Source organism: Macrobrachium nipponense, chromosome 18, assembly GCF_015104395.2.
Source record: "Macrobrachium nipponense isolate FS-2020 chromosome 18, ASM1510439v2, whole genome shotgun sequence".
NCBI lineage: Eukaryota > Metazoa > Arthropoda > Malacostraca > Decapoda > Palaemonidae > Macrobrachium > Macrobrachium nipponense.
The window spans coordinates 81,019,735-81,032,900 of record NC_087211.1 but is presented as its reverse complement, the minus strand read 5'-3'; the positions used below and the strand labels follow the sequence as shown (position 1 = coordinate 81,032,900).

The 13,166-nt window shown below is 40.8% G+C and overlaps 1 protein-coding gene across 1 annotated transcript; it reads left to right on the top strand.

The window, feature by feature from the left end:
* The first annotated feature begins 11,534 nt into the window (after positions 1–11,534).
* On the top strand, positions 11,535–12,008 carry LOC135196667 (integumentary mucin C.1-like). Its single transcript, XM_064223502.1, has one exon. The coding sequence runs from the start codon at positions 11,535–11,537 to the stop codon at positions 12,006–12,008; it is 474 nt and encodes a 157-aa protein (XP_064079572.1).
* The last annotated feature ends 1,158 nt before the right edge of the window (positions 12,009–13,166 follow it).

Genomic DNA, 13,166 nt, shown 5'->3' with positions numbered 1-13,166 from the left:
CAATTTTACAGGGGTTTATATAATTACATGGGCGTTAGTAGAAAATTTAGTCAAAATTATGTCTGTCTGTTTTCTTAACATTACCATTTGGGATTAGTTTACTTTAATTTTACTTTAACCAGGTCGAAACTTAATTGAATTCTAGGACCAAACTGAACTGCCCTGGGAATTTTATGGCCTTGGTTTCATTTATTCATAGTCCTTATTAGATTAATTGCATTTATCTAAATTACACTTACCTGAATTTAACTACCCTACTTAAACTTACAAAGCAATTATTAATCCTTTGGATTTTCTGGCACAAGTCTGAAAACACGTTAGGCGCACTGAAGAATTGTGTGCTTAACAGCCCGTTGTATACCAAGTACTGTATTACTTGAGAACACTCAGTTGAAGGAATTACCCTCGTAATTTTGTAGAGTATATTCCTTCAATCTTCCCACTGAGTGAAACAAATTTCCCACATAAAGAATAATGAGGGAATCTGTTTGAATCGCCTTCCTACTTCTCTCTCTCTCTCTTTCGAACAGTGTATAGTGTGACAACACAAGGGTAGACTCAACAACCGCCCTTGTTTTCTACGGGAGAAATAACTTTGGGAAGGGCATCACTACCGGGCATTCTGTAGACCTCGGGCACCACAATGCCCGTATGTAGGTCAGAGATAAAGGAGAGGAGAAGAGAAAGAAGGAAAGGAAAAAAAAAGTTGGTAATCACGCGGGATGGAGGGTAGACATGACACCTGACGGGTAAATTAGGGTCGAGCTCGTATCTTGTCTCTCTCTCTCTCTCTCTCTCTCTCTCTCTCTCTCTCTCTCTCCTCTCTCTCTCTCTCTCTCGACAATGGATCCACGTAACAGGTGGGTTTATCAGCTGAGGTTTTTTCAGACACCAACATGCATAGTCATTAGATAGAAAAAAAAACCTACGAAGATAAATGCTTCGTAATTATTTTCAACATATTCATAGTGTTTTTTATATAATGTCAGTTTATACCGGATCTAGTCCAATCGAATTCCTGTCATATTTCAATGTAAAATTGTATCGTGTAACGCTTGTATATGTTATATTTGCGTATCTGTCTCTTTATATATAATATATATATATATATATATATATTATTATCTAATATATATAATTATATATATAGATATATATATATATATATATTATATATTATATATTGTGACGAAGTGGCCTAGAGTATCTGGGTCTGGACACCATTAATACTTGGTGCACGAAGTAGTCAAAGATCTGTCTCTGGACACCATTAATATCTGTTTACCAAATTTGCCAAGTATCTAGTTATTTCACTTACCATTTGTACTTGTTAGCACAAGAGACCCTTTTATTCCTGGGTCTGGGACATCCTTTGTACTTGGGGGCACAGTTTTTTCAAGTACCAGGTTATTACTTACCTCACTACAGCCAGACACCTGACCCTTCATCACAAATACTAAATGACTGAATACTCTAAAGGTAATAGTGATCCCTTATAAAACTGAACAGTCAAGAAAACAATCAGTCTAAGTTCATTAAAATAGATGTGAGGTAATCTTAATTAAAGGGCATCACTCCTGCAATTTCAAATCTAAGTATTTCCCTGATTCTGATTTATTTGTGGGAAACGGCACAATTATCACTCTATATTTCTACCTAAACAAAAATAAAATGTAATATTGATGGTTAAATGAAATGCTCATATAAATTTTGAATACAAAAATTTATTTCTAAATTCAAAATTTATAAGTGAAATTCACAATCTCAGGGAAATTGTTATTACTTGAAAATAAAAGTTTAATTAATTCTTGAATTAATTATTAAGCAAAATTAAATCAAAATTTATCAAGAAAATTAATTAAATTAAATCATAAAGCAATAATTAAATTTAAACTGAAATTTAAGTAAATACAAATTAATTTGCAAGTGTTAGATTCAAACAATTACACAATAGAATATTATTCAAACTAATTAAACAAAATAAAGACAATGGAAAAAAAACATAATGTATAATATGAAAACAATTAAAGCATTGACAGTACAAACATTAAGCATATAAAAATGGATATGTCAAAAGAACAAAGCAAGAGAAAAATGTATTGAAAATGATAATTTTATCCAATGGTAAAATAAAACCTCGAAGTGCTCTTCAAAACATTTGTAAAATACCTCGATACGCAGCTGCAGCTTCTCACTCAAGAGAAAGGCCTGTTACACACTTTTACACTTTCGTGGGCGCCTTCACAAAACTTAAAGAAATAATACTATGTTTAGATTCCACAAACAACACATATTTTAGTAAGAATTATATGAGTGACCAGCTCAAATACAAAATTAATGTGAGTTACATTTACGTTAATGAAACAGCCTCGCAAACGAGAGAGCGCGAGAGAGAAAGCTTTGAGAGAGAGAGAGATTTCTCCCTAACGCACCCAACCAGGTATCGGAATTGAATGACTCATTCTCTATCCCCAAAAGCATATATGGCATATGGGACGATTAGCATCTAGTTCAAGACGAAAACATATTACGTCATCTCTCTGTGTTAAACATGAATAACATCATTGTAGGGAAGGTCCTCAAAGGACTCATGCTGCCTGGGAGGTCCCTGCACGTGTTAGCGCCGATAAATAAATCAGCTGGGTCAGGCCTTCTCGAGATGGGTAGGAATGAACAAGGTTCTCCTGTTCAGTTACAGGCCAGATTGGAAGTACAAAAAAAATTAGCTTAGGTAAAGTTTTCTCAAGAAGTGAAAAACAACCCTCTCCAGAGGCTTAAATATAAGTGCTTACTCTTTCTCTCTGTCTTACGTAAGTTTCAAAATGGAAAGTTACTCTACTTAACACATGTTATCTTTAAATTTGGGAATCTGAACACAAAAAACATACATTTCATAACATGATACACAGGTTCTGAGGTGAATTAATCATATTACCAAAATTATAATTGCGTTACAAAGCTTACACTATAAGAATATATATATATATATATATATATATATATATATATATATATATATATATATATATATGAAGCTCCATTTTAAAACAAGAATATAATTTCATGCAGTAGACAACTTTATTCAAACGAATTAGAAAAATAATATTGCTAATATTCTCCAACCTACATATTCTTACTCACCTCAAGTCGGCTAAGATAAAATAAATGTAAAAAAATAAATGAATCCTAAACAGAAGGTCGCTAAGCATAAACCTAATTCCATCTCTTACTCTTCTTGTTCGTAAAACGGTAAAGGAAAGAGAGAATTGAATGTCCTATGAATGGGTAAAGAAAGAAAAATAGTTGCCCACTTAAATGGCACCAAGTTGACGCGCACAGATTTTTCTTTTTTTTGCTGGCCCCATCTGCAAAACCGGTTCCCATACAAAGGCACAATTTACACTCGTAACTCGTCGCCTGCAGCAGGATGGCCAACAGAAGGAACAATGATCGCATGCAAATTTCGCACAAGAACTTCTTGTTGCGATGTTCGAAAGTCGAGCAAATTATGGCGATGAAGTCTCGTTTCATTTTTAATTTCTACGGTAACGAATAAAGACGGTGAGATGAAGAGAAGGTTTACTAGGATTAAAATGTGAAATAACTGGCTAGACGCAGTAGTGGAATCCTCTGAACTCCAGCGAGGGAACACATTCTTTCCTACTCTCTGCTACTGCTGACGGCTTCTGTTTCCTCGTGTTTTATCAATTTATCTCCTGTCCCTATTTATAACTTCAGTCTCTCTCTCTCTCTCTCTCGAGTTAATGTAGTCTGCTGACTCTGACCATTTAGGGTTTACAGCTTTTCGAAAATATCTAGAAAATAGACTCGCACGGTCAACCGTGAGGCTTGAAAACCACGAATATACGTAATTTTTTTTTTTCTAAGTTTCGCTACGAAATTTCAGCCAGTACTTTATAAATGAATGACTTCATGACGATTCTTTGACTTTTTATTTATTCTTTGCAAAACAGCTAATTTTCTTGATAATTCAAAAATGACAAACAACGTAAATATATACTACCATACATATAGTTTCACATTAGAAAATGAGAACAGGAAAACAAATGCATATTGTTTTCTTGATTTTTATGCACCCAAGAGTACATCTCCCATGCCATCAAACTATTAGAAAGCTTAACACTAAAAATTACAAGATTATATATATTAAATATATATATATATATATAATATATATATATATATATATATATATATATATATATATATATACTATTATATATAAAACAGGTTCTAACTCCCAATGAAGAGATAGACCCAATTCCCAGACGCTCCCTGAAGTATAAATATGGCGCCTAAATATGGCTCACGAGCACATTACATTCTGGCAAATTTTTAGAGTGACGCCTTCAAGCACAAATCAATCATCATCTCCCTCGGTTTACTGTTAAAATGAGGCCACATTTGCCGGCGGAAGCAATGGGATATTTGAAGACCGGGAGAGATAATGAGCTTTGTAAATGCTAACGTTTGAATGCGAAGTTGGAACTTATCTACCTCCACATTCAACAACTTCCAGTCCCCTTTCAAAATAATTCGCCAAGAACTTACCTTCAATTCTAATAGTATTTCATATTTACTCACAAGTTTTACGAAAACGTTCGTTCGACAGATAATAATGTATTTCGCTCAGTTTTCAATTCAAAACGTCTAGCTTTCGTAAAATGCGTTTTTACGATTGGACGGATGTTCTACGAGATAGAACGATAATAAGAGAACCGGTTTCTGAAACAACCCTTCGTGGCACATATAAATGTAACTCATTCTCTTCCCCCCCCCCCCCCCCCCCCCTCTCTCTCTCTCTCTCTCTCTCTCTCCTTCCTTAACCGAATATCCTCAAGTAATATAGTCCATAATTCGTGTCGGCTTTTACATGTAAAGATTATTATTATTATTATTATTATTATTATTATTATTATTATTATTATTATTATTATTATGAACAATGTAAAGAACAGTGCTAAATCTATATCGTTAAATGTGTTTATTTACGCAGATGTTTAGGGTCAAACTATAGAATTTTCTGGTTTTGAAATGTCATCTCCATTTCTATTTTTTTTAGAAATACTATTATTAATTAATACTACTTAGCTGTAAAATAACATAGTAAAAACAAAATGCCATTTGGTTTAATCTATGGGAGAAACCACGCTCACTAATGACAACTTTTGAGAGATGTGAATCAATTTAATAGACCTACATTCATCCTGCATTCTTCTTCTTCTTCTTCTTCGGGTATGGTAGTGGGTCAACCTTCTTCTCCCCACAGCTTGTTTATACATCTGATCATCGACCCCCATCTTTTCGATGAGTTAATGATGTGGATCTATGGAGGAGTTACGTCTCCTCTAATTAAACCTAAGGTACAGCTGGCTGCTTCCTTATTGCCCAGACCGGTTTCATAGTGATGGAAAAATGTGGATTCCGTCGCCTTTGCTTATAAGTTTTCATATAATTCTTCGTAATCATACCTACAGTTTCCCTAAACATACCTTTATAGCATAATATATATCAATTATTATTATTATTATTATTATTATTTGAAGGTAGGAGACCCTCTCTCAAACATGTTTTGTTAAAGATGATGGCAGCATCAGTGGAATTGATTTGATATATGGTCTTTTCAATTCTTCTTATTATTCTCTTCTCATCAGGGCTGATATTTGCTAATAGCTGGCCGATGTTCATATCTCGGTGAAAGAAATGTTTTCTAAAAATAATAATTTATTGATATGATAACAAAATGGTTAACAAATCTTAGTCTAACAGGGTGTAACGGAATTCCAACGTTTCCCAACCGTATCATCGGTTTTCATTTTCAAGGAAAGGTGCGCTTTGAACTGAATTTGAATGGGTTGTTGTTGTTGTTTTTGCATTTTAGCTGACCTTGTGTCAGCACGGGCTCTTGCTCACAGAGCAGCCCGTAACCTCAGGATGGTGAGGAAGGTGGTAATGGTAGGATATGATTCTTTATTTGGTGATAAATGCGTGAGTTGATGAGTGTGATATTGAAAGAAACTTTTGATGGGTAAGGTTGTCCAACCTTTTTAAACCCTAAGGTGCCCTTCAGTAGTAGGAAAAGTGCTATAGTAGTGAGTGTTGGCAAGTCAGAGAGGCCAACAGATGAGAAGAAGGAAGGTATGAGTCTGAGAAAAAGTTTGCTATTCAGTTAGCTTGTGATGTCCACAAAACATTTCCCTTATTCCGTTCCAATTCCGAGTGGGAAGTAGTGTGTGTTGTTGATGCACGAGGCTGAAGGAATGCTGTGCATGAGGGTGAGGAGGTGATGAGATCGGGGGGATTTGTCAGAGTCGGGGCGTTTCCTTTTGGATGTTGGGTGATGTAGGTTGATGTTGGCTGTCTTTGTGTCAGTCATGCACTGGGTGGATGTTTGTTATTCTGTGTTTTTTGTGGTTTGTATGTGAGTGGATAGGGATGGCAGGGGTGTGAGGGGTCTTGACTGATGTCCCCGAGATTCTGCTATTAGGAGTGTTTTGCACCTACCTTGGTGGTGGGTAGGAGCATAGGAAGCCTGTAAGCTGTTGGGTGTTGTTTTAGGATGTGTCTTGTTATTTGAGTGACTGATTGTTGATCTCCTTCATGACTTTGTCTTAGTTGTTGTGTTTCTGGGGGCAGTAATATATAGTGTTCCAGTGGTTTTCTTCTGTATTTGTTTCGCAGTATTTACATGGTTTAGGGTTGTTTTCTATTTTTTGCCATGTGCATTGGTATCCGAACCTTAGACGGTGTATTATTACCCGCTAGTTGCTCGTGTCATGTTCTTCGGTATGCTGTGTGGTTGAAGTTGTTGTGGTGTCTGCATACCGCATTTTGCAGTCTTGGAGCCTCCGAAGATGGCTCTCCTGATTTTGCTTTCCTCCTGTGTTTGGCAGTATGCTGCTGCTATGCTTTTTTAGTTGGGTTAGTGAGAGGTTTATTTTGATGTTGACATTGTTTATGTGTAGTCCCGCTTTTTGCCAGGGAATCAGCTTCCTCATTTCCTTGTATTCCAACATGGCTCGGGATCCAGTTGAGAGTTATTTGTCTGTTTTTTTCTGCTTTGATGGAGTTTGCCAGTGCCCATTATGCTCGTTAGGAGTTTGATATTTTCCTTTGCTTTGCCTTTTCGTGATGAGGCTTGTATGCTCCTTTCGAGTCGGTGTGTATTGTAGTGTGCCCAGTCTGTGTTGGAGTCTTCTAGTGCTTTGGCGATAGCTATCAGCTCTGTCTGTAGTGTGGAGGCATTGTCGGAGAGTCTCCAGCTTCTTTGAGTGTGTTGTAGACCCCTGCTGCTGCCGCTGGGACGCTGAGGTCTACTGATCCATCTGTAAAGTATATGTTTTTGTGGCGGTTGTCAACTGTATTGCTTCTTGTGCTGCTTGCTTTAACTGTTGGGTGGTGCATGCTTCCTTGCTTGCTGGAAGAATTGTGTAGTTTGTGTTAAAAGGTTCTGGTTCCCAGGGTGCTGATTCTGTGTATTCACTGAAGGGGGTGTCTTCCCTGATGGCTGCGGCACGATTTTGCATGCCTACTCTTCTCAGTGTATCTAGAAGGTCTCCAGCATATGTTTTGGGAGGGTCTAGCTCTTCATGGAGATTAATGCATTTCCTGATCTCCTTTTTGAGTGGACAGTCTCTGTCATTTTTTAAGGTTTTTAGCAGGATGGATGTGTTTCTCTGATCTATCCTATGAGTCAGAGATTGTAGTTTTGTTTCATGTCTCAGGATGCATAGGTTGGTCCACATTGGTGCTCCTGTAATAGTCTTAAGGCATTGTTTGGGATTACCTCAAAACTTTTTTTGTTCAAGTGCTTGTGAGATTAGTGAGGACTGGTGCGGCATACTCTACTGTTGATCTTATTGTCTGTATGTAGAAATTGCTGAGGGCATGGCTATACGGCTCCCTGCCTTAGCGAGGTGATTCTTTTCATGGCGTTTTTTGTCTGCATTTGATCTTTTGTTTAAGTGTTTCTATTTCTTTGTGTTGGTGAGAGCTGTATGTTGATGTTGACTCCTAGGTACATGAAGTTGTCTACCCATTCGATGTATGGGTTCTCCCATGAGTTGTATTGGGTTCAGGTCTGTATTGTATTTGATTGCCATTGCCTTGGTTTTTGCCGTGTTTATTTTTAGTCCTAGGACTGTGCATTTGTTTTCAATCTGTGTTATCGCGAGTTTGCATGTGTTGGTGGGCTCTATGCCTGTCTGTGCTGACCAAGCACACATCATCTGCATATTATGAAAATTTCAACTCCATTTGGGAAGTTTGCTGTTGGCTAATTTCTCCATTAGTATATTGAAGAGGGAAGGGCTGAGTATTCCTCCTTGAGGTGTTCCATTTTCCAGACTGAGGAATTCGGAGGTTGCTCCTTGAAAGGTACTCTGGCTTGTCTGTTTTGCATGTATCTTTTGGTCCATGCTAGAAGGTTGCCTTTAACCGTCTTGTTGGCTAAGGCTGCCAGGATAGCAGCTGCACTTGCAAGTTTTGTAGGCTTTTTCTAGGTCGAGAAATACTACGATTGCTTTCTTGTTATTTATTGTGGCCATCACATCTGCTAGACATTCCTGTGTGCCGTTCGGCGGTATTTATTGTGTCCCAGGTGCTCTGTCTGATGGGCGCTGCATTTTCATTGGCTGAAACAGAGGATTAAGTCCCTGAGTCAAGCCGTCTTGCAGAGGTGGAAGCTCGCACTGCTCTTCTCGTGCGGACGCTGGAGACTGGGAGCGTAGTATTGGGAAGTCATTGCCGATAGACGGGGGCACCTGATTGGCCCCGTTCGATCGGCTCTATGGTGCTGGCGGGCGGCGCCCTTCGTGCCACCGTCGGGAGGAGTGAAGTCTCTTGGGTGGTTGTTGATGGCTGGGTCCTCTCCTTCCCGATGTTGTAGGGCCGTCCGCGGTAAGAGGGCGGAGGCGACTGGACTAAGGTGGTCTGCTGCCTTATCGATAATTCTGATATTAGGAATAATGTCATTCCTAATTATCCTGGTATTGTGGACGTTTTTGGCATGATAATGGATGGCGCCTTCCTGAGCGTGGCAGGATATCCTCTTCGAAATCGCATAGTCGTCATACCAATGTAAGCGCCGGGGCATTCCCGGACAGGGCATTTGTACTGGTAGACAACGTTAGTTTTCTTGAGAGGGTCCTGCAACACGGGGGTGGGCTGGATTGTTTTTTTCATAATCAGGGCCACTGGTCTTCTTGCTCTTGTAGTAAATTATTAGTTTCACTTTTTCGCAGGGTCCGTGGGGGAGACGTTCCTTTCTATGATGGTACGAAGGCTCGCTCGTCCTCTTTGTATTTCTATGAAATACTCCCTTGTAAAAGAGAGTGACGTCTTCAAGGGCGGCGGGACGAGGCTCCTGCTGATACCACTTATCGATGTTTCTGCGAATGCATTTAGTGATGTCCCGGTTGGAATACCCGTTGTTAATTAAAACTTGGGCAACACGTTCTAATTCAGTGTGCGTGTCCTTCCACGAAGAGCAGTGTGAGAGAGCTCTCCTGATAAAGGCGCTGATCGCAGTGCGCTTGTATCTCTCTGGACACTCGCTCTCGCCGTTCAGGCACATGCCCAGGTTCGTGGGTTTCGTATACACCTGTGTTACGAAGCGCTCCTCTTGTTGCCCGACGAGGACGTCAAGGAAGGGGAGGCGACGGTCACGGCAATGTTCGATGGTGAAGTTGAGTCTGCTGTGGTCGTGGAAGGCTTGTCGCAGGCGCTCTATTTCTTCCACCGTGCTGGCGCTGATGAAAGTGTCGTCAATATACCGGACGTACATAGACGGCTTCTCGATGTTGGCGAATACCCGAACGTTCCACAGCACCCATGTAGAAGTTTCGCGAAAAGTACTCCGAGGGGAGAACCCATCGCTACTCCGTCTTTCTGTGTGTACATATGTCCTCTGTGGGTGGAGAAAAGGGGCCTTTTTGTACAAATTTCAAGTTGCTGCTCGGCATCCGTGGTAGCAACACCTTCCGCTCACACCGCTCCTAGACTCCGCCCCGCTTCCAGCCCCAGCTCGCCCAGACTCCTCCCACCGGCAGCCATCGACCAATCAGAAGCTAGCACAAAAACCTTCAAGCTTCTTTGTAGGTTTTCAAGCTTGTGCTTCTCGGCCACCAGCCAATCAGCTTGCTGCAGACTTTCCCTGCATTTTAGCCCTGCCGACTTTATAGTTGGTGCGCTCAGCAAGGGAGAATAAGATTTGAGAGAGCTCTCTCACTCCTATAAGCAATTTTGAAGACCTAAAATCACTCCTCCTTTTCTCAAAAATAACTTTCTCTTATTAACACCGTCTCTCTTGTGAAACATTTGGTAGCCCTTGAGGTCTAAAAACTCCACAGAAGCAAGACCAAAGAGACAAATCTTCCTACTGTCGCAATAACTATATTGCAAGTAGCACAGGAAACCATAGGCTGGCGCCTTCCATAAGCCAGATTCCAAGATAACTTAAACAAACATCCAAGCCCTTCAGGCGACATAAACACAACCAATCACTTATTCACTCACCCCATCATATATCACTCCATAGACATGGAACCCTTCAACCTCTATCATATCACAAGATCACATCATCCATGACGACCTCCTCAGCCCCCATCACAGCCATGACAACCGACTAGAAGACGAAATAGATCAGGTACCACTCCCCCTCGGACGAACACGTGACACAACGACCACAGGATTTCCTCTCCCCCTGATAACTCTCCTGCACACTCAAAAGAACATCCCCAACCAACAGCTCCTCTCCCTCGACTGCTCTGACACGGAAGACGACCTTTCACAGGACAATGATGGCTTCACACTTGTACGCAGTAAGAAAAACATGAAGAAATCAACACAAAACACGGACACTTTTAACTTGCAATCAGACACCGAATTCCCACGACTGAGATTCAAACCAATACAAAAACCTGGAGAAACAGCCTACACCACAATAAAAGCCATTGAAGACAGACACAAGGACATCGTTTTCCAGGCACGACCAACCCGACAGGACAATTCATTCTGATACCTAAAGACAAACATGCCGAAGAGTACTCAAGAAGGACGGACATTGCAAGGCACTGGACCCAAACGACAGAATACGGAAAGGACTCATATGCAGATACCAGTAAACCTCCCAATCGACCCCATAAAAGTTACCTCTCCTTTGTGTTAGACGCCACCCAGGTGCACAACAAAGCAGGAGAACCAACAAGAAAGGTTCTTGTGACTTTCCAAGGGGAAAGGCCTGCTGAAGTGAACATACCAATATGGGGAATCTTCCCCACTGAAGAATTCACCCCTGAACCACTAAGGTGCTTTAGGTGTCAAAGATTTGGACACCATCAACGTGAATCGGCTACAAACACATTTGTGGATTTGTAGCGGCAAACACCCCCCAACACAGAGTGCTTAGATCGTACAAAGGAAAGAAGAGGACGACAGCAAAATGCCCGAATTGTAAAGGGCAGCATCACGCCTGGCATAAAGGCTGTCCGGAAAGACTTAAGAGGATTTGGCGAATGAAAGGCCAGAACCCCCAAGACCACCACAGAACGTTGCAACAGCAACACAAACCACCCCCACAACACATCATCATAACCCTCACACCTACCACAACAAAACCCACCCACACAAACAACAACACCCACAACAAACATCACATCCTCAGCAACCAACGGAATACAACCACCTCCACTACAGCAACAACAACCACAGCAACACAGACACAAGAACCCAGACATAGGCAGCAGAAACCCCCCACCAATCAGAGACGCAATCCACCTACACAACAAAAGCAAACCACACCCCACAACAAGACCAACAACGGAACACATACCACAGAGACCCCAGACAGACACAAAACCAAGACACAAACACACACCCACACCTGCCTCAAACCCCATGTCTTCTACTCCACATCAACTCGGAAAACACCCCTACTTCCCACCCCACCCAATCACATGACACACCCCCCACCCCCACTCCACCCGTGACGGTAGTACCAGTGCCGAAAGTCAGCACAACACCGTAGAGCAGTCACCAGAGAAACCCACCTACCGCCTCAGTAAAGACGACTTTAGGAGGGAAATAGAGAAAATTGTGAGGGTAATTTTTCAACAATTGTTTCCAAACCTAAACCTAACAGCTGACCATCAGGAAAACGATTGTAGCACTGACACCTTATTAGATGGAAGGAAACAATCAACACCAAACACGCCCCCAAAACACTGAAGACATTTCATCATACACCAGTCTAAAATATTACAATGGAACATAAACAGTGCCAACACAAAATATGCCATACTACAATCAAGAGTACTCTCAGAAAGACCACGACGTCCATCCTGCTGCAGGAAACACTAATTAGGGAAAACAACAACTTCACATTCATAGATACACAGTTTTATAAAACTCCACTACAGATTCAAATAGAGGGCTGATCACCCTAATAAAAAACAACAATTCCCTCGGAAAAATAAGAAACATAAACTGTGGTGATGGGATTGAGACACTAAGTGTCCCTCATAAGACTAGCGCACAGTCACTCACCATACACAATATCTACAAAGGGCATGAAAAAATCTTTGAAGGAGAGAACCTCTTCAGTGCAGCCTCCAGAGAAAACCTTCTTTGCAGGAGACTTCAATGCACACCACCCATGCTTACAGTCGAGACAGCACACAAATGCAACAGGCAGACACATACACATCCTAATGGAAGAATTTCCGGACGTTGCACTAATAAATGACACAAATGAAGCAACACCCACCTACGAGGTGGCAGGCTAGACCTAAGCTTCATAACTGGAAACCTGAAAGAAGACTGCACATGGAGAGTGCACCCAACTCTAACCAGTGACCATTTTGCAACTGAAACAAAACTAAAGATAATGAAAATTACCCCCACCACCGCCCCCTCCGGCAGGATGGAGACCGGACCTAGCAAACTGGCCAACATTTCAAAACCACATGAACACATGGGCAACACAGTACATTCAAAATCCAGCCCTCATATATGCACGCTCCAACAGGACTTTGTAGAGAGCCTGCACAACGCAGCAAACATTTCCATGCCAAAGAAAGCCTTTAGAACAAATGAACACCCCACACAAGGACAGTTGGTACTACAACTCTAGAATCAAAGAAATGAAC